This window comes from Lates calcarifer, unplaced genomic scaffold, assembly GCF_001640805.2.
Source record: "Lates calcarifer isolate ASB-BC8 unplaced genomic scaffold, TLL_Latcal_v3 _unitig_863_quiver_1496, whole genome shotgun sequence".
Taxonomy (NCBI): Eukaryota; Metazoa; Chordata; class Actinopteri; family Centropomidae; genus Lates; species Lates calcarifer.
Window position 1 is genome coordinate 1 of NW_026118052.1, and position 22,149 is coordinate 22,149.

At 40.6% G+C, this 22,149-nt stretch overlaps 1 protein-coding gene and 10 non-coding genes across 11 annotated transcripts; all 11 read right to left on the reverse strand.

The window, feature by feature from the left end:
* Positions 1-473: 473 nt before the first annotated feature.
* LOC108880164 (dual specificity protein kinase CLK4-like) lies at positions 474-17,509 on the reverse strand. The gene is given in 16 exon segments (XM_018671580.2): positions 474-792; positions 887-977; positions 1,162-1,241; positions 1,348-1,367; positions 1,370-1,429; positions 1,565-1,685; positions 1,802-1,884; positions 1,976-2,142; positions 2,246-2,359; positions 2,437-2,503; positions 3,253-3,424; positions 4,327-4,412; positions 4,557-4,671; positions 5,075-5,142; positions 9,820-9,995; positions 17,385-17,509. Coding segments are annotated over 13 exon segments (1,254 nt in total). The 5' UTR covers positions 4,594-4,671; positions 5,075-5,142; positions 9,820-9,995; positions 17,385-17,509; the 3' UTR covers positions 474-636.
* Positions 3,893-3,964, reverse strand: trnad-guc (transfer RNA aspartic acid (anticodon GUC)). The gene has a single exon. It is a non-coding gene; the product is annotated as a tRNA-Asp (tRNA).
* LOC127142180 (5S ribosomal RNA) lies at positions 12,542-12,660 on the reverse strand. The gene has a single exon (XR_007812660.1). It is a non-coding gene; the product is annotated as a 5S ribosomal RNA (ribosomal RNA).
* On the reverse strand, positions 13,087-13,205 carry LOC127142185 (5S ribosomal RNA). Its single transcript, XR_007812665.1, has one exon. It is a non-coding gene; the product is annotated as a 5S ribosomal RNA (ribosomal RNA).
* On the reverse strand, positions 13,675-13,793 carry LOC127142186 (5S ribosomal RNA). Its single transcript, XR_007812666.1, has one exon. It is a non-coding gene; the product is annotated as a 5S ribosomal RNA (ribosomal RNA).
* On the reverse strand, positions 14,223-14,341 carry LOC127142187 (5S ribosomal RNA). Its single transcript, XR_007812667.1, has one exon. It is a non-coding gene; the product is annotated as a 5S ribosomal RNA (ribosomal RNA).
* Positions 14,811-14,929, reverse strand: LOC127142188 (5S ribosomal RNA). Its single transcript, XR_007812668.1, has one exon. It is a non-coding gene; the product is annotated as a 5S ribosomal RNA (ribosomal RNA).
* Positions 15,356-15,474, reverse strand: LOC127142181 (5S ribosomal RNA). Its single transcript, XR_007812661.1, has one exon. It is a non-coding gene; the product is annotated as a 5S ribosomal RNA (ribosomal RNA).
* Positions 15,950-16,068, reverse strand: LOC127142182 (5S ribosomal RNA). Its single transcript, XR_007812662.1, has one exon. It is a non-coding gene; the product is annotated as a 5S ribosomal RNA (ribosomal RNA).
* Positions 16,495-16,613, reverse strand: LOC127142183 (5S ribosomal RNA). Its single transcript, XR_007812663.1, has one exon. It is a non-coding gene; the product is annotated as a 5S ribosomal RNA (ribosomal RNA).
* LOC127142184 (5S ribosomal RNA) lies at positions 17,084-17,202 on the reverse strand. Its single transcript, XR_007812664.1, has one exon. It is a non-coding gene; the product is annotated as a 5S ribosomal RNA (ribosomal RNA).
* Positions 17,510-22,149: the final 4,640 nt, after the last annotated feature.

A 22,149-nucleotide genomic window follows, 5' to 3' on the forward strand; every position in this document is an offset into this window, starting at 1 on the left:
TCAGGTCATACAGACTTTCAGCAGGGTGCCCATCAAGATTTCCGGGGCATTTAACTGATATGACTTTGGTGAGGGCAACAACACTTTCTTATTTCACTTTCTCTTGGTTCATATGTTCATTTTATGTCTTTAATGATGATTTTATTCTAATTTATAGCACTTTCATGCTTTTTCCCTCCAAAATTGCTGTATAACTTCTAAACTCCGGTCTTTGAAGGGTGCAATATAAATAAAGTTATTATTATTGTTTAATTACCTACCCACCTCTGATAATGTCTGAGCTACAGTAACAGTTGTAACGCACTAATTCACAGAATTAAAACACACCAAAATGCAAAATATCTATTAACAATCACTAACACAAATGACTCAAGAATCGATGATGGAAAACATGGAATTGCTCCTGCATTAAAATTGACTTTTTACAACGACATGCAGACTGTAAATGTGTCTTAAATAACAGGAATGCTCACCACAACTGATATTATGACTGTAAATGTCAATGAAAATCTTCCAAATCATCAATTCAGAACGATAAACCCAAAGAGTTTAGCAATCGCAATGCTGAAAAATACAGCCTGAGGTAGATGCTGAATATATAAATATATATACAGGATGTTTTTGTGTGTGTTTGTGCTAACTACGCTGATGCTTTTGCGGCCTCATCGGGCTGAAGAACGGGTGCCACAGCGCCTCCTCCAGGGTGATCCGCCGGGAGACGTCGTACTCCAACATGCAGCTGAGCAGGTCGAACAGCTGCCGCTCCTCCTCACTCTTCCTCTGCATGTACTTCTGAAAGACAAACGGACACTCTGACTTTACAGCTGCTGCCACCTCCACTCAACCTCAAAGCTGCAGCTGACTGGCTGATATCGATGCTTTGTACCTTTAGAGGTTTACAGTGTTTCCTGATGTAATTGTCAGAGGAGCTCTGCCTGTCCCAGTTCAGATGCTCATTGTGAACGTAATGCTGCTTTCTACACACAACACAGAACAAGAAATGGCAGCAGATGAAAACATCAGATCTGCGAGGAAGCTCAGGTGGGTTGAAAACCATGTAATTATACCTAATGGCTTGTCTCCCTGGGTATGACCCAGAAGATTAGTTAAATGATTACTGGAGGTGTGTGTGTGTGTGTGTGTGTGTGTGTGTGTGATTACCTGGTCTGTTTCAGCAGGTGGACGGGAATCGGTCCGAGGACTTTCTCCATCATGGCCAGATGTTCTTTACTGTCATGGGTCTGAAACATGAATTTAGAATTAGGTTATAGGTGAGGTTCTATCTGAGAGGGTCCTCTGTTGTTATACATTTACTGAGCGTGTGTGTGTGTGTGTGTGTGTGTGTACCGGGAAGAGTGTATGTCCAGGTAAAACTCCATGAGAACACAGCCCAAACTCCAAACATCACAGGACTGGTTCCAGCCCAGATCTGAGCACGAACACACACAGTTAAAAATAAAAACATGAATTATATGATGTGTAGCTGGTCCCTGGTATTTAGTGACCGTGTGTGTGTGAGTGTGTGTCTGAGTTGTGTATGTGTGTGTGTGAGCTGTGTGTATACCCAGTATGACTTCTGGAGCTCGGTAGTGGCGGGTCGACACCAGGGATTCGTGGTGTTCATGGTCGAATGTGGCAGTGCCGAAATCCACCACCTTCACATCCAGACTCCTCAGTTTCCTCTCCTTACACACACACACACACACACACACACACACACACACACACACTAATAAACATCATTTACTACTTGATAAACCTTGAAATGACATTTTCTGACACTTAGTACACATTTTTTTACCATCTTGTCATCATACTCCGAGGACACAAACAGGATGTTTTCTGGCTTCAGGTCCGTGTGCGTCAGTTTGTTACGATGCAGGACTGTAAAACACACCAAAAAAACACACACCGTGACAGCCAGACAGGACGCAGCTCACTGGTAGAAAGTTGTTTAAACACACACTTGACTTACAGCAGATGGCTCTGAAGATCTGGAAGGCCATGTGCCTGATCTGCTCCACGCTGAACGGCAGGAACTGGTTCCTCCGCAGGAACTCGAAGGTGCTGAGGCCGAGGAGCTCAAACACGATGCAGATGTGACCTTCGTGCTCGAACCAGTCCAGCATCCTCACGCAGGCACTATAAAGAGACACACCAGAGAAGATGAGAATGCAAAATAAAATGCAAAACTGACCCCTGACGACAGTTTAAAAATAAAAACTAACACAGCTACTGCACTCACAATCTGTTGTCATCATCCAGGCTGTTGATCTCCTCCAGCACTGCGATCTCAGATTTCGCCACTTCACGGAAACAGTCGATGTTCCTCACGATCTTCACGGCCACGTGCTCGTCTCTGTTGAGCACAGGTGCAAAAAATGAGTTGTCCTTAATCCAGTTTACACATGAATAAACAATTTTTGGTTTGCTTACCTGTGTCTATCAATACACTCCACTACTTTCCCAAAGGCTCCTGCCCCCAGCGTAGAGACCACCTCATCTGGGAAAACAGACAAATGTTTAGTGTAAGCAGTAATTTCCTGCAAGGCTCGTTTAATGGTTAGTGCAAAACGTAGGTAATGTCAGTTCTAGACAACTTTTCTGCAACTGGTGATCGTAGCGACAGAAAACTAAGGTTGGGCAATAAAATCGATCTCGATCTAGAATCAGGATAAAATTTATGGCAATTAAGACGATAAGCTCAGGGTGTTTTTATCAAATTTAGGCATTTTAACAACCTATCACACAGCAGCATTAACTCGACAACAGCCAATCAGGCTAAGGTACACACTGGTACACTGACTAACTTTCACCTCTACACAGAAGGTCCTATCAAAGAAATTTGTGATTGTAGTCGTCACAGATTTTTGTTTTATAAAATTTTTTGATAAGTTAACACACAAGTTTTAACGTTTAATTAAGGCAGATAAAACATGTTTGCATTGAATTGTTGTTCTATTTTGGTTAATAATTAAATTATATTCCCAAAGTTTAACTAATGAGTTTCTACTGGTTTCTTTAGGCTTCAGTCATTATCAGGATTCTCTTCAAACTTGCAGTTATATATCTTTATAAATATCAATATTGGGATAAAATCGTGATCATATTTTTTGCCCAGCTGTACAGAAAACTATTTCTGGAGTTGCTGGTAGTGTGAATGCAATGTAACCTTTATGTTAGAAACTCAACACGTCAAAGTGATGACAAGGACAATAAAAGACACTGAAGATAAAAGAAGGCGTTGAGTACATCTTTCATTCATCACAAGGCCGATGTGATAGACCAGGTGGCCCTCCTCGTCGTTCTCGCAGCTCTCTCCCTTGTGACTCCTCTTTACTCCGTCATCATCAGCAGTGACAGCGCTTTCACCAAGAGAAGCAGATTCGAGGCGGAGCGAGTCGTCCTCAGGCTGCATTGAACACTGGACATGTGGGACAAATGGTGGATGACGAGGAGGTGGTTGTGTCCGAGACATAAAGGTCGACAGAGAGTGGACAAGAAAGACAGGGCAACAATTTTAAAAATCAGTTTCTTTACCACAAAAAGAAAGAGATTTAATTCCAATGAGCTGAAGTTTGAAATTATATCTCATAGAAGAATGAAAATTAACATGAAGAGGAAGACAAACACAGTTCCTCCTTTTTGTTTTTAATCACTAAATATCACTACCAGACTCCACTGACAAAAACAGTAATTTTACAGAGCAGAACACAGGAGCTGCTGAAATACCGCTTTCTTACATCTGTTAGTCTGTTTGTGTTATTGTTATTGAAGTATTCAGGTCCTTTACATAAGTACAGGTACCACACAATAACACAAACAGACTGATGGAGGCAGCAGATTTCCAGCAGCTCCTGTGCTCTACTCGGTAAAATGATAACAATAAGTACTCCCCGTCGGGGAATCGAACCCCGGTCTTCCGCGTGACAGGCGGAGATACTGTCCACTATACTAACGAGGAGAGGTGCAGAGGGGAGGTTTCTGAAACTATCCAATCATCCACAGCTTTCTAGACAAACTGTTGCATAGATCTGCAGAGATCTGCTCTGTAAAATTCTTGTTTTTATCAATGGAGTCTGGCGGTGATATATACTGATTTCTCTGGTTCCTTTTATGTAAAAATCCTGTTTTGTTTCAAGGACTACAGCAACTCCTTGGAAATGCTGCTTTTGCAGAATTAGGTGAAACTTTTAGGTGTAAATAAGTCATAAGCCAAAACTATTATTTTAGTCCATCTGAAACAGCATGAAATGCAACAAGACCCACACAGAGGGACTGAGTCAGAGACAAGGAGGAGGATAAAAAAGAAGACAATTATCATACCGCTTCTGGGGAGGTCTGGTGTGTGCCCTGGTTGAAGCATCTGGTCTTTCCTTCAGTGTGGAGATCTGTTTTAGAATCATCACCATCTACCAGTAGAAACAAAAGATGTGGTTTCCTGCTGTGTGAATACATTAATATACAGCTTAAACAATCATGTAATACACAAATATAACTTTAGGTAGCCTTTTACCATATAGTTATTTTTTGAAATAATGTGGACATAACGTCACCTCTCCACAGACCACGGTCGTTGTCTTTCATTCCCATAGTGCTGCTGTCCACGCTGGGCTGTGTGTCCCCACTTTGCTTCCTCTTCTCCAGCCTCTGGATCTGATCTGATGATGACTGAACAGGTAAGACAGAAAAACAAACAGGCAGAGGGGTTTTAAGTCATGTGAGACTCTTACAGCTAGTGAGGTAAAAAATGGAAAGTATGGGCTGAGAGTCAAAGTTAGCTAAACTCTAATCTGTTAACTTTGTACTTAAGCATTAAGATATGAATACAGATTAGCAAGATAACATCAGCATGCAACATTTCACTCTGAATGGAACTGAATTTGTCAACAACTTGAATAAATAAGTTTCAACAACTGACTACTAACGAACAAATATTGACCACCTCTAGCTCACAAGACTAAAAACTGCATTCCTTTAACACAACTCTACTAACACGCTGTTCCATACTGGTCCAAGTGGTTGTAAAAATAGTGAAGGGGAGAAATATAACTCACGAGATTTGCTGCCGCACCTGAATGAAGAACTCGGCTCCTATGATTAAAGGTCAAAACTCTTCAGCGTCTTCCCCGTTCTGCCTCTCTGCAAAAGGTAGAAATATTTAATTTGGAGCAAAACAAAACAAAAAGCTGAAATGTCACGTTTAGCTGTAAAGAAAGGTGCAGCTCGTCCTCTTCGCTCTGCCTGGTATTCAAACCCTCCATCTACACAGGGGCAAAGGTTTCCCTGTCTCCTCAACCCCTGGTGTCCTCTTCTCTGTTTTCAAAGCTATACATAGTGCTGGACTCCTCCAACCTAAAAACCTATTGGTTTCTCTATCTCCAGGGCTTCCCCTGCCCCTTCGGAGAGGGCTTAGTTACGACCCCGTCCAGCCGGGCAGCCTCCACACGCGTGAGCAGCAAACATGAAACTGTAATGATCCTTATGGGGAAATTAGGTTTTTAGAGCAGTCATTGGATATGGCAAGGTAAGACAGAGTAAACACCTCAATAAGAAAGGTGTTATACACAACTGGGAATTATATCAATGGAATCGATTGCTGTTTGAAAAAGGTCTATTGGTTCCCTCTGAAGAAACAACACTTGAAAACAGATCACAAGCACTTAGTTTAATTTTTAGAAACAACAAACTGAAGTCAGGAGTTCACAAACCTGGAGTCCAACCAGATTGGAGGCATGATCTAGAGATAATTAGATTTATAAAAACCAAGCAAGAAAGAGATGTTGATCTGTTGATCTGCGTAAATCTCAAAGAGTTTAGATATTCATCAGTCCACAGTCAGACACACTGCCTATAAATGGAGACGGTTTAGTTCTGTGGCTACTCTCCCTAGTAATGGTCGCCCAGCTAGAATGACTGCAAAGGCACAACGCAGAATGATCAATGAGGTAAAAGAAGAAGCCCAGATAAAGTAACAGCTAAAGGCTTAAAGGAATCATTGGAGTCACGGGAGTCTGCCATATGAAAGTCATGGTGCATGGAGCATGAATAGATGCAAAGAGCAAAAGTAGATGCTTGGGAAAAACATGCAGCCCTACATACAGTGTAAAAAGAAAAACGTTATCCCAAAGGTGACACATTGTAGAGGAATGATTTGTTTTGCTGCCTCTTGGTCTAGACCGCTCGCCATCATTGAGGGAAAAATGAATTCCCAAATTTATCCAGGTATCTTACAGGATAATGTCAGGGTGGCAGTCTTGTTTGAGGTTATAGCTGCTAAAAGAGGTTTGAACCATTATCAAAACCAATAGGTGATCTACTTTTTCCACCAGCTCTGTGAATGTTTAATGTGTGTGTTCAATAAAGACCCAAAAGCCTATAATTGTTGTGGATTAGCTTAAGCAGTGTTCGTCTCTACTTGTGACTTAGATGAAGATGAAGACGTTTTATGACCTATTGAGGCAGAAATCCAGGTCAATCCAAAGGGTTCACGTACTTTTTCATGTCACTACATATTTTAAAGGTCTATTTTGAGCCTTTAAGTCTCTAATACTGTTTTCCAGCAGCTGGCCAGTGTATGTGGGATTGGCTCAAAATAAACCAGTGTTACCATGTTCATGATCATGTTTATGATGTGTTTTTTAAGTTTTTGGACAACAATGGAGCTCTATCAGACACACAATACTTATTAGTAAAATTTAATAATTGTTTGGTTAATGTTTAAGGTCTGACAGAGAGAAAAATATCTAATATTCAAGAAGGTAAATCAGTTTTTCCATTGGTGAGTGACATCTTGACAACAGCACGTCCACAACCTTACAGTTTGCAGTAGAAAATTTGACGGCACGCAGCTTTGTCGCATTCACAGGCCCTTTGGCATTTCACCTGTCAATGCCTCTACTCTATCTTCATGCAATAAGAACCTCTCCCTGTGCCTCCACCACAAATAGCAGACGTGCCATTCACATCAGGGTTTTGTTTCTCCCTGCGTGTTATTTCTTCTTCACCTCCTCCTCCACTTCTGCTGTAAGCCTATGCCACGTCATTTTACCCTAGCAGCTGAAATTAAATGTTAAGGTTAAACAACCTACAGAAGTTGCCAATAATCCAGTTTCTCCTCATTTTTTTCAGGTAAGAGAAAGTTGAGTTAGCCAAAATATTGCTTTCAGATTACTTTAAAATTCAGGTACATGCTCCAAAAGAGTTTCTTATAATGCTTTTTAAACTATATACGGTTTTGTTTTTATTATTTTGCTCTAGTATTTATTGAAACATTAACATGTTTTGGTTGACTGGCCTATGAAATGCCAAAGGACTTTGCTTTTTATAGCCAACAATGTGAAGGAGCAGGGTTCTCCTCCTCCCTCCCTCCTTCACTCAGGAATAGATACGTCTTTCCACACCGCTCCGGCTCAGCTGTGTCTGATCGACTATAAATCAGCTGCCAAGGACGACACACTCCTGCTGACAACTTGCAGGACCGTTGTCACTCACTTAAGATCCCGCAACACTCACTACTCACGAGTTGGTGCCAGTGGTGTTGAGGGTTTCACTCTGCATAGAGGTTGATAGGCGCAACAAGGTACTAATATGGATGGAGTTATGAGACCCGTTGCAACTGCAGCCACTAAGACTTGATGTATCCAGAACAGGCTAGGTTATATGAATTCTTTCAAAACTTGGCTGGCATCACTGATGATTTTAAACGGTTTTAGTCTTTGATGGATGAAGAACTTCTCCTCCTCAGCGGAAAAATGACTCTACAAAACTAAACATCTACTGTTATTTTATCGCTCTTGGTTAGACCTTTGGAGGCAGAATTGTGAGCTGACTCACAACTCTGTCTTTTCCTGTTCTCAACAACAAGTTGCCCAACTTAAACATCAAAATTTGTTGCTTACAATTCCCATCCAAAGCAACACATTTAAGTGTTTTTTGATCTGACGCCTCTCTAGTGCAGGTTTAGGGAAACAGTTAAAAGAAAGACTACTTGGTTAAAGTTCACTGATCTCCATGTTGTTTGGGTTAAACTGGTTCAGTTTAGGCACAAAAAACACTCTGTTAGGGTTAGGGAAAGATTGTGGTTTGGGTTAAAACCATTAAATCCTGTTTAATGGCACTAAAACACCTGACGTGACAGTTAAACCGCATGGTTACTGGTCTTGAGAGCTTGCGCAGCTTCATTTTTTGCCAACAAAATCCCTGACCATCCACCCAACAGCCACCTCCTTCTAATACGCCAAAGTCCTTATTAAATGAAAAGAAAGTCCTATAGCATCAGAAATGTGTCACATGGCTGTGGGGTGAACTGGTGTAAGACATGTGCTATACACAATTCTGAAAATGTTGATACATGTACACAGATTGAGGAGAATGGTCTGCATTTAGATGTAAACGTTTTTGGGGACATTTGCTGCAACGACTGATGCTGGTCTAGCTCTTTAGCAGGTATGGTTAACTTCTCTGTTGACGTTTCAACGTCTTCTAACTTCCTCCTTTTAGCTCCATACCCTTGTACCCTGCCCTGCATTCACAGCAACAAAATATCATTCAAAAAAATTGTCCTGATCTGCAGGATATAAACCATGCTGCTAGAAATCTGATACAAACTAGAGCCCAATCTCTTTGCCGCAAAATACTACTCTTTGTGTCATACTGTATGTTTTCTTTTAGAACTGTTGTCTGTGTTACTATCTTTTTTATTGGTTTCGTAGGACAAATAACCACTAGATAATGTTCTACTAAGGGCAGGCGTTTTGCTCTGGACTAAAGTGTAGAAGTAACTCTCCTTGGGCCCTCTGATTCTTTAATCTTTAGCTCTACTCTGAATGCAATATGATTAAATTCAATCCAAATAGTTGAAATAGGTGACTGATAGCTCTAATTGAAGGGGATTATTCAGGCCTATCAGTTGTAGTTTAACGGTTCATCTGATACAGCTGAAAATACACTTAGATGAAATCTAACAACAGTCTTAACTTAAAATGACCAACACACACTGCTCCAACAATGAGCACTATGCCTGCTAACCACACTGCACTGTGTGAATGCAGTGTGTTTATTCATGCAGCATTACTGAGGATACAGTCACAGTCCTGAAGTGAAGGCGTGGAGCTGTAATACAGGCAGCTTAACATCAATTAAATCTCTAAATATTATCTGTTAATGCTCACTTCTGAAATAGATCTATCCAGATTTGTTACTAGCAACAACAGATGCTAAAATTATGAATACAGCTTTCCTTTTTGCCTATAGTCATGACACTGTGCTGTACTACAATGTTAAAATGGACCTGTCCCACCAGGACAATGCTTTAAATAGATGTGTTGGGCAAACGGACAAACAGCACTAGAGTAAATAAAAGCTGTCCCAGACAAACAGGGTAGGGCTCATCTTAAAGAAACTTCAAAAAGCTTTAAATGATTATTAGCTGTTCTATGAAAACACCTTTCTTTCTGTCTCTGTGTTTTGATATAAGGGCTATATTTGATTAAGATAAGCTAAGCTAAGCTAAGATAGGCAGTCAAGGAGGTATAGATTAAAAATACAACAAAAGCAGCAATGGGGAAAATAACTGTACAAAATAACAAATAAGGAGAGCAACCATACTGCAAAGTAGTATGGGTTCTAATGTAGTTGTTTCTGTATCGTGGGAAAGGGGGGCAAGAAAAAACACTGCACAAAAACTAAGTTACTGGTAACTATAATTCAAAAATAATTCTTCCAGTTTCCAGAAACTCTACATCAGTCACAACCCTGCAGAAGCAAAGAGAGATCCCTGCTCTCCACCTTTAGTAAAACTTTTTTTTTTTTACTTACCTGTTTTTATCATCGAAGCTCGGATGTCTTCTGCTGCTCCTCTCTGTTGGTTGAGTCCGATTTCATCTCCTGCTGGTCTGTTTGAGCAACATACCCTCCTCCTCTTCCTCCTCTTCTTCTTCCTACCAGTTTCCCCCAGGGGGTGAACGCAAAACACTTGTTGCCCCGCTGCATAGCTGCCAAACAAGGAGGAACAGAAATGGCGTCCATGCAATAAAACATTATGTCCTGCAGAACCAAGACGTGGACATTCCTGTGTACTTCTTGGCTGTAAAATCCTCAGCCAGCTGCAGTGAAAAGGGACACGGGGAGCTGCTCCCTCCTCGACCCTTGGCCTGACCCAGTAGGGGCTCTTCTTTCGTTGGGGGGGGGGGGAAACATAGCGTACTGTGTCTGATCTGGAACCGTTGATGCAGGATGATGCAGGAGATTGTATGATGTCCTCTATTATGATACAAGACACTGATTGCACATTCAACCCGCATTTCCTACACGGCCATCGATTCCATGTAAACACAGTGTCACACAAGATCTGGGCCTACAACTGTAGGTCCATGTTGTTGTTTACTCTTAATTTACTGTAAGGAAAAGCTATGACAAGATCCTTTTTTTCTTATTTACAGTGCTTAGATAGAACATCTAAATGCAACTATAGTTTTGGCCATGCTAGCAGCTCCATGGATGGCAGTGTTGGTCCTGGTCCGGACTGAAATATCACAATAAATATTGGATGAACTGCCATGAAATTTGCTACTCACATATGTATCCTGCATGGGAAAAAATGAAAAATTATTTTGGTGTGCCATCATCAGGGCAAAACATCCCCTTTTCTGGCACTTCTGTTTATGCCCAAATACCTGAAAATCTGATGACATGCCCATTAGCCTGAGCTGAATGTTGTGTTTAGCGCCAATCAACAAATGCTAAGCTAACCCAAGATGGTAAACGTTATGGCTATGGATGGAAAATTGGTCACATTGTTATGCTTGCAATTTTCCAGAGAAAAAAAATTAAACAGGCATGGAACAATCTCTTTTTGTGTTTCTGTGAAGCTGATCAAATCCTATATTGACACCGTTTGTCAGGAGTGAAGCTCTGTCAGTTCACAGTCATCTCTAATAGAAGGATTTTTTTCTCCCCACTGTTGCACATCTAGCAAATAGCTATCCAGTGCCTAGCATAGTTTGAGCAAGGAGCAGCATTTTCATACCAGCCTCCACTGACAAAAACAGGAAGTTTGGTAGTGATAAACAACTGTTTATTTTACTCTTTAATAAAAGCTCTATCTCTGTAGGAATCCTATCAATAATGTTGTCAGACACTTGACAGAGCTAGCCTGCCAGCTAGTTAGCAGTACCCACGCACATGGCCCTTGATCAGTATTGCACCAAGTCTAAATATTTTGGTCCCTATCAATCAGTTACATCCAAAAATATGACAAAAATAAGGCTCAGATTCAAAGAATTGTCCTTTAACTTGTGCAGCAGGCAAACAGCATGCTAACATTTTTACCTGTCCAGCTACCATCCTCTGAGTTAGCATTATCTTTGCTACTAGCTACTATCTCTCACCAGCATGTGTCTTGTCTTGTTAGCTAGCCAGAGTTGACAGCGATCAGAAACAACGTGTGGATTGCTTCACTCTTCATGAACTCAGGCTATCATGAACCCATGTGGTATGGACACCATTTGGTGTATTACACTTGTAAAAAAATACTTTCGAGGTCATGTTTTCACTATAAAACATTCAAACAAATTTTACAACCAGGAACAGAGCTAAATCTGACAGCAAAGCTAAAATTAACATCACAACACCATGGCTAAACGACAGGCGGCCAGGCAGCCAGACGCCTCACGGATCCTCATACCAAATATTATCTGGTGTTTTCCATCAGCGGACAAAGTTCAAAGTTCCTGCAGCAGTTTTAACAGGAGTGAAGTCAAACTGGCAGCAGCTGCGGGTGATGACTGACTCAAACAGTATGTACTCTTTATCCTATATCATGCCACTTGACTGCATGTAAAAACACCCTGCGTATTTTTTTTACATTTCACCACATAATAGGTTATCTAGTTAACTTTACGCAAAAACTTTGGAATATTTATGATAAATTTAGACCCACTAGTGTAGCTCCCCTGCATGAACATATGCAGACTGACAGCCAAACTTTATTAATTAGATAAACAGGCTATTTAATGGACAGATGTTTGAATGCAGTTCGGTGTGAGGACATAAGCTGTGACAGAAGGAATGTTTACTGTGGCTTTGACACATGTCAACCACCAGCACGGGCTTGTATGTCTTTCCCTAAGCATAAAAAATAAAAATATCCTCACACCTTTAACAAGTAGCATAGTTCAAATTCTGAAACTAGAAGCTGACCCCATCACATGCACAAGAGCTCTTCTCCTCTGAAAAAGTGATTTATTTTAACTGGGGCTGCAACTGACAGCAGCTGTAGATTGTTTGCTACATTAATCAGTTAATCGTTTGATCTTTAAAAATCTGAAATTAGTGGAAAATGCCCCAGTTTCTCAAAGTCTGAGGTTTTGTCTTTAAAAGTCTTTTAAATACAGTTGAATACCCAAAGATGTTTCTTTGTAATGGGGAGAATTGTCTCCTCTAGAGGATGATGGTATTAGTATAAATGTAATACTCTCTCTAACCACAATATGTGTTGCAGCGCCCTCTGCTGGTGAAAGATGGGGACATTTTAAAAAAAAGCTTACAGCACCTGGTATTCCCAGGCGGTCTCCCATCCAAGTACTGACCAGGCCCGACCCTGCTTAGCTTCCGAGATCAGACGAGATCGGGCGTGTTCAGGGTGGTATGGCCGTAAGCGACAGTGCCTGATAAATTCAGGCTTTTTATACATGCTTCAAAAGAAGCTTTTGGTTACGTTTGACAGGAACTGCAAGTGACAGTTGATATCATTTTTAATTAACCTGCAGATTCTTTTCTAGATTCATCAATTATCTCGGGATATGTCTTTAAAATGCAGTTAAAATCCTTAAGATGTTCTATTTTACTACAAAACACAACAGAGAATAGCAGGAAATCTCCATATTCAAGCAGCTAAAAACAGCATTTCCTGCCATACATGGGGATTTAGATTAAGACAACATCATGTAACTATTTTACCTTAAAATCAAAGCTTCAGAATCATTCTGATAATACACTGACTGACATACAGATGCAATACTCTTGCTAGCCAAAATATGTGTTGCAGCGCCCTCTGCTGGTGAAAGATGGGGACATTTCAAAAAAAGCTTACAGCACCTGGTATTCCCAGGCGGTCTCCCATCCAAGTACTGACCAGGCCCGACCCTGCTTAGCTTCCGAGATCAGACGAGATCGGGCGTGTTCAGGGTGGTATGGCCGTAAGCCACAGGGCCTGATAAATTCAGGCTTTTTATACATGCTTCAAATAAAGCATTTGGTTATATTTGACAGGAACTGCAAGTGACAATTGATTTCATTTTTAATTAACCTGCAGATTCTTTTCTAGATTCATCAATTATCCAGGGATATGTCTTTAAAATACAGTTAAAAGCCTTAGGATATTTAATTTTACTACAAAACACAACAGAGAATAGCAGGAAATCTCCACATTCAGCAGCTGAAATCAGAACTTTCTGCCATTTTTACATGAAGATTTATTTTAAAGCAACATTATGTGACTATTTTACTTTAAAGTGGCTGCTTCAAAATCATTTTCATGCTACACTGACTTGTAATGGGGGAGTAGTCTTCTTTAGAGGATGGCAGTGCTTGTCAGTATGGCTGTAATACTCTCTAACCACAATATGTGTTGCAACGCCCTCTGCTGGTGAAAGATGGGGACATTTCAAAAAAAGCTTACAGCACCTGGTATTCCCAGGCGGTCTCCCATCCAAGTACTGACCAGGCCCGACCCTGCTTAGCTTCCGAGATCAGACGAGATCGGGCGTGTTCAGGGTGGTATGGCCGTAAGCGACAGTGCCTGATAAATTCAGGCTTTTTATACATGCTTCAAAAGAAGCTTTTGGTTACGTTTGACTGGAACTGCAAGTGACAGTTGATTTCATTTTTAATTAACCTGCAGATTCTTTTCTAGATTCATCAATTATCTCGGGATATGTCTTTAAAATGCAGTTAAAATCCTTAAGATGTTCTATTTTACTACAAAACACAACAGAGAATAGCAGGAAATCTCCATATTCAAGCAGCTAAAAACAGCATTTCCTGCCATACATGGGAATTTAGATTAAGACAACATCATGTAACTATTTTACCTTAAAATCAAAGCTTCAGAATCATTTTGATAATACACTGACTGACATACAGATGCAATATTCTCTCTAACCACAATATGTGTTGCAACGCCCTCTGCTGGTGAAAGATGGGGGCTTAAAAAAAAAAAAAGCTTACAGCACCTGGTATTCCCAGGCGGTCTCCCATCCAAGTACTGACCAGGCCCGACCCTGCTTAGCTTCCGAGATCAGACGAGATCGGGCGTGTTCAGGGTGGTATGGCCGTAAGCGACAGTGCCTGATAAATTCAGGCTTTTTATACATGCTTCAAATGAAGCGTTTGGTTACATTTGACTGGAACTGCAAGTGACAATTGATTTCATTTTTAATTAACCTCCAATTTCTTTTCTAGATTCATCAATTATCTAGGAATATGTCTTTAAAATACAGTTAAAAGCCTTAAGCTATTTAATTTTACTACAAAACACAACAGAGAATAGCAGGAAATCTCCACATTCAGCAGCTGAAATCAGAACTTTCTGCCATTTTTACATGAAGATTTATTTTAAAGCAACATTATGTGACTATTTTACTTTAAAGTGGCTGCTTCAAAATCATTTTCATGCTACACTGACTTGTAATGGGGGAGTAGTCTTCTTTAGAGGATGGCAGTGCTTGTCAGTATGGCTGTAATACTCTCTAACCACAATATGTGTTGCAACGCCCTCTGCTGGTGAAAGATGGGGACATTTCAAAAAAAGCTTACAGCACCTGGTATTCCCAGGCGGTCTCCCATCCAAGTACTGACCAGGCCCGACCCTGCTTAGCTTCCGAGATCAGACGAGATCGGGCGTGTTCAGGGTGGTATGGCCGTAAGCGACAGTGCCTGATAAATTCAGGCTTTTTATACATGCTTCAAAAGAAGCTTTTGGTTACGTTTGACTGGAACTGCAAGTGACAGTTGATTTCATTTTTAATTAACCTGCAGATTCTTTTCTAGATTCATCAATTATCTCGGGATATGTCTTCAAAATGCAGTTAAAATCCTTAAGATGTTCTATTTTACTACAAAACACAACAGAGAATAGCAGGAAATCTCCATATTCAAGCAGCTAAAAACAGCATTTCCTGCCATACATGGGGATTTAGATTAAGACAACATCATGTAACTATTTTACCTTAAAATCAAAGCTTCAGAATCATTTTGATAATACACTGACTGACATACAGATGCAATATTCTCTCTAACCACAATATGTGTTGCAACGCCCTCTGCTGGTGAAAGATGGGGACATTTCAAAAAAAGCTTACAGCACCTGGTATTCCCAGGCGGTCTCCCATCCAAGTACTGACCAGGCCCGACCCTGCTTAGCTTCCGAGATCAGACGAGATCGGGCGTGTTCAGGGTGGTATGGCCGTAAGCAACAGTGCCTGATAAATTCAGGCTTTTTATACATGCTTCAAATGAAGCGTTTGGTTATGTTTGACAGGAACTGCAAGTGACAATTGATTTCATTTTTAATTAACCTGCAGATTCTTTTCTAGATTCATCAATTATCCAGGGATATGTCTTTAAAATACAGTTAAAAGCCTTAGGATATTTAATTTTACTACAAAACACAACAGAGAATAGCAGGAAATCTCCACATTCAGCAGCTGAAATCAGAACTTTCTGCCATTTTTACATGAAGATTTATTTTAAAGCAATATTATGTGACTATTTCACTTTAAAGTTGCTGCTTCAAAATCATTTTCATGCTACACTGACTTGTAATAGGGGGAGTAATCTTCTTTAGAGGATGGCAGTGCTTGTCAGTATGGCTGTAATACTCTCTAACCACAATATGTGTTGCAACGCCCTCTGCTGGTGAAAGATGGGGGCTTAAAAAAAAAAAAAAAGCTTACAGCACCTGGTATTCCCAGGCGGTCTCCCATCCAAGTACTGACCAGGCCCGACCCTGCTTAGCTTCCGAGATCAGACGAGATCGGGCGTGTTCAGGGTGGTATGGCCGTAAGCGACAGTGCCTGATAAATTCAGGCTTTTTATACATGCTTCAAAAGAAGCTTTTGGTTACATTTGACTAGAACTGCAAGTGACAATTGATTTCATTTTTAATTAACCTCCAATTTCTTTTCTAGATTCATCAATTATCTAGGAATATGTCTTTAAAATACAGTTAAAAGCCTTAAGCTATTTAATTTTACTACAAAACACAACAGAGAATAGCAGGAAATCTCCATATTCAAGCAGCTAAAAACAGCATTTCCTGCCATACATGGGAATTTAGATTAAGACAACATCATGTAACTATTTTACCTTAAAATCAAAGCTTCAGAATCATTTTGATAATACACTGACTGACATACAGATGCAATATTCTCTCTAACCACAATATGTGTTGCAACGCCCTCTGCTGGTGAAAGATGGGGACATTTCAAAAGAAGCTTACAGCACCTGGTATTCCCAGGCGGTCTCCCATCCAAGTACTGACCAGGCCCGACCCTGCTTAGCTTCCGAGATCAGACGAGATCGGGCGTGTTCAGGGTGGTATGGCCGTAAGCAACAGTGCCTGATAAATTCAGGCTTTTTATACATGCTTCAAATGAAGCGTTTGGTTATGTTTGACAGGAACTGCAAGTGACAATTGATTTCATTTTTAATTAACCTGCAGATTCTTTTCTAGATTCATCAATTATCCAGGGATATGTCTTTAAAATACAGTTAAAAGCCTTAGGATATTTAATTTTACTACAAAACACAACAGAGAATAGCAGGAAATCTCCACATTCAGCAGCTGAAATCAGAACTTTCTGCCATTTTTACATGAAGATTTATTTTAAAGCAACATTATGTGAATATTTCACTTTAAAGTTGCTGCTTCAAAATCATTTTCATGCTACACTGACTTGTAATAGGGGGAGTAGTCTTCTTTAGAGGATGGCAGTGCTTGTCAGTATGGCTGTAATACTCTCTAACCACAATATGTGTTGCAACGCCCTCTGCTGGTGAAAGATGGGGACATTTCCAAAAAAGCTTACAGCACCTGGTATTCCCAGGCGGTCTCCCATCCAAGTACTGACCAGGCCCGACCCTGCTTAGCTTCCGAGATCAGACGAGATCGGGCGTGTTCAGGGTGGTATGGCCGTAAGCGACTGTGGCTGATGAATACAGGCTTTTTATACATATTAAAACACCCTTAATAGTGACCAATAATCTGGCACGATATCGCCCTACATTGCATGAACACACTAAACCTATAAAATAATAGGAGGATCTTCACAAGTGTCATCCTGCACCAAATAAAAAAATAACATATATAGGACAGACTTTACCATATGTAGGGAGAGAGGAGGAGGACTCTGAATACATCTTTCCACATTGTCCCATCGGTTTCTGTTTCAGGGAGCAGGAAAAGATACTTCCTCCTCAGGTGCTGCAGCGGCCTCAGGGTCTCAGACCAAAAGAATGGCACTGGAAAAGAAAAAGGTGAATACTTTAAGAAGCATAAATAGCAAATATTGAATAAGCATAAAGACTGGAAGCACAATAGCAAATGAATGAAGAGCAACAGTAAAGAATTTAAAAATTGAATGCAAAGGACAAGCTTAGATTTCACTGTAGTCATATACACATCAATAATTAAAATAATGCCTTCAATATAGTTTGGGTTAAGTGACTTGTGTGAATTTGCACAGTTCCTCCTCAAATGCAGGCTTCACCCTATGTCACTTTTAATTCTGGAAAACATGGGCATCATTCATGGATTCATTAGCTAGCTAATATGCTACTTAACGAGCTAAGCTAACAAGCCAAGTAGTTTAAGGGCTTTCACTGTTACCTGCTAATTAGTGATAACGTATACATAAAATAATAGCAGAATTTTACTCACCGAAAAAAAACTGGAACACGGCGTCTTGACCGGTCTGTTAACCTAACAGCAAACCATGTTATATGTCCATATTTGCGTGAAGAAGTCTCCACAGGGCACAGGAAACATGGCGGACAGGTTACTCGGATTAGCTGAGGTGACGCCTAGCAGACCGCTAACGGCTAACCGCTCGGTGGCTACTCACTCAAAGCAGCCACGCGCTCACTAACGCACCACTTTAAGTTAACTTAATACACTTTAAACAGTTTGTATGACCGGGGCAATTAGCTATAGGGAGGAAAGCCACTTTGCGTATCAGGCTATGAACTCTAAAGTTGGGCACTTTTGGCTTTTACCTGGCTTAACACAGGGAGGTTGCTGACAAGTGGCTAACTGAAACCACAGAGGTGTTCAACGTCATAACGCCGAATCTGGTCCCCAAATTACATCCGCTTGATTGGAAGACCGGACCGAGTGCCGCTCCAATCAGGATCCAGGATTCAGGCAGCGGGAAAAAAATCAGCAACGCCCACAGCATCTGGAGCCAATCATGTGTTGGGAACCACACATCGTCATTAGCATATACACCAACATTTCATAAAAATGGTAGTTTGTCTACAGGTGAAAATAACAACACATAACTGAGTGAGTTTTGTGCAGATCACTTTTAAGACATATTTTTCATCTGTTTTTCCGTTTCTACTGAACCACATCACTCAGTCCTCAGCTGTAAAACAATCTAATCTATTCATAAAGAAGCCGCGGCCTTCACTATCACATTATATATTCCCCTCATCAACACAAAACACCAACCCACAGTTGCATTTCTTCATATTTGAATTTTAATGAACAGAACAAAATCAGCATCAACATATCTCACCATACAAACACTGTCATTAAGGACCACCATTTAACACAGTCTGACTAAAGGCTAGAATCAAGTACCACTATCGTTGCAAAGAAGAACCCAGTGCTATAACCATGTTGTGGTCTTTATGTGCACCTGAGAATCTAGTCTACATCTCAGCAATGACTGGCAGTATCGGGGCCTTAAATCTCAGGGGTTGCCTGCATTTGTTGCGACAGCCAGACGTCCAGATAAACACAATGCCTTTCTGTCTTTCTGCCTGTCTGTAACCTGAGGATACGCCTTCAGCTGTCTGTTTTACTTCATCTGCCTTTTTCTCAAAGTCTGTCTCTCTGTCTTCAGCCGTCTTCCTGCTGTTCGCATCAGAAACCCGTCTGCTCCAGGGATCCTTTAAACAGATCTCAGCACGGTTTGAAACCTGATTCCCATCTGACTTGGTCAGACGGGGATGATGTGCTGAGTGGTTGAAACTGGAAATCTGCCACCCTGTTTTCTTCTCCTCCTCCACCCATCCTCTGCGGACAAGCCGAGCAGCAGTGAGGAAAGAGTCTGTCTGGCTGTGGAGTGTCTCTGGAGGCTCTGGGAGTGGAGGCCCAGGCATGGCTGGTGTCCTACCCACACCAGAAGGCATGCTCTCTGGGTTACTGCTGCCCTGCATTCCCCTCCTCACTCCAGTCTCCACCTCAGCTGCAGAAACACCTGGTTTGAGGCAATAAATCTTTTGTTCATTTTGAAATACCTGTACATTGCATGTTAAGGCAGATTAGAGGAAGTGATATCAGATGATATTAGATCAGTGGTTCCCAACCTAAGGGTCAGGACCCCATGAAGGGTCACAGTCTGAGAGATTGTGAAATCATGACAGGATAAAAAACTACTTTTCAGCTTTTCAGGCTTTTTAAAATCTTTGCCTTTTTTCCTTTGGTGGTTTTATTAGATTTTTTTGTAGTTGTTAAAATTGCATTAATAAACATTTCTGAACAAGGGGCAGTGCTGAAAAGCAGTTAAGTTTATTGCTGTGTTTTTTCCAACTTATACAGCTCATATACACATAGAAATAAATAATAAATGAGTGCAGATCCTTTTAGGTTTATACACTGAAATTATCTAAATATTTTTTATATATAAAAAGTACCAAGTCCCGAACAAAGATTAATGTACTCATCATCTTATTTTAAAATGTATTTCCTTTTCTGTTGTGACATGTTTCTGTCCTCGTGATGAATCTAAGTTCAGTGTTGATAGTCCCTATGTTTTGAAAACACAGGAACACAAGAAACTACAGAGAGGGTGATCATCTCTGTGCAGCTCTGAGGTGTCTTCACCAGGGGGAGGTAGAGAGTGTGTGAAAGGCCTCCAATAGGAAGATAAATGCAAAGACATGCAGCAGTGAAATCAACAGTTCCTAGAATAACAGGTCATCTGTTTTTCTTGGCTATATTTAGTCATGCTTTTGTCATGCAAGTGAAACAACCAAGCTGAACTAACCTGTTCCTCCTGAAGCTGCTGTCAAAGCGCCTCGGACGAGTAAATAATAAATCTGTCCTGTGGGTTTGGAGACCCAGAGAGCAGGGCTCAGGGTGACTGAGGTCGTCCTGGTCACTGTAAGAGAGAGCAGGATCCCTGGGTTCAAGGTACACCTGCAGTGGTGGGGGAAGAATGTGAAAAAGATCAATGATAAGACACATATCATTATAGGTTATCATGATGTGATATATTATGGCTGCAGTCCCAGAATAATCAGTGCACATTTTGATGTGGTTGAAATTTGACGTCAAAAATCTCCTTTGTTAAATTCAATATTCTTTAAAAGCACAACACAGCTTTAACCAGTTGTTACTTATTGATTTGTATAAACTATTGATGGAAATCTGTTCACTGACCTGCTCTGCCATCACAAACTCATCCTCATGCAGAACTTTATTTTACATTTCACGGACACCAGATATTTCAGCTTGAATTTTGGGAAACTTTGATGCACAAGACATCAGAATATTTTGATGTGATGGATTGTTACAACTGTAAAACAGCATTAACATCACACAGTTTCAATGACGTGTTGAAACAAGTGGATACAGATGATCAATGATGCTGTAAGACAAGATTTTTCCAACTTTTACACGACTAAAATGGAAATAAATGAGCTTCACCACTTTCCCTTAAATAAACCTGAATTTATCATCATAACAGAGAAGCTCAGCCAGTAATATGTAACCTGCCAAGCACAAAGGAGGACACTTCACGAATGAAAGACCATGGTACACATTAGATAAATGCTCACAGCCTCTAATCACATCAAAGGTGTTTCTCCATCTCTATCTCATCTAAACAGACACATATATGAACACATATAAAATCAAACAGTTCCAGTAAACACAAAGTAAACTGCCACAAAGCTGCAGATTCAGTTTCTGTAGATACCAGATTTCAGTGTGAGATCCTCATTTCTCTCTTCTCTCCTCTTCCTCCTCTCAGGACTGACTGCTCCATCTGACCCACTTTCTCTTTTTCCTCCCCCCTCTCTCTCTAACTCTCACTCCTCTCTCTCTCTCTGTGGTCCAAAGTCCATTTCAGAATATAGCCAACATTTTGAAATACAGTGAAATACTGAGTTGCCTGTGATGACAAAATAAAATAAACTGTACCTGTTGCTTTTTAAACATCAAAACAACTGAAAAACAGAACATTCCCATCATAAGGTCGACTTGCCAGTTTTTCCCAAGCTGTCAAACATATGTGGTATTCATCAGCAGATGGAGTTTTGTTATGGAGATGCATTTGTTCACATGTGAGTAGCAGCTGTTGTGTTTTAATCCACAGCACTTTAAGAACGTCTTCTCCAGCCTGAGAACATTTTCTCCAGCAGCAGCAGGGCGGCTGTTTTCAGTGGAAGAAGCTCTGATAAACCTCCTGTATGCTGCAGTACCTGCACCAAACAACAGACAGAAAAGTCTGAGACTCTCTGGGGAACAGAGTGGATCATTAAGGGCGTGAAGATGTGAAGAGGCAGATATTTTTCTCAGGAGTTGGTGCGGATAAAACAGAGCTAAGAGGAGAGTGAATACTGGGTTTGCATTCATCAGGTGTCCAGAGGAAGGACTCCAAATAAATGCTAATGTTACATGTATAAATAATAATGCATTTGCTAACATATTTTTAACCCTTTAACACTCCTCCCAGCCGCTGACCCTAACCCTAACCTCAAAGTTTAACCCTATATATTTACAAAGTAAATATGTATGCCATTTAAAAATATTGAACCAAAACTTTTTTCCCCAACGTTGCCCAGGTTGATATGAGAGGATACTATAGGGAAACAAATGAAGCAATTCCATTTCTTTCAGCACATATTCAGCTGCTT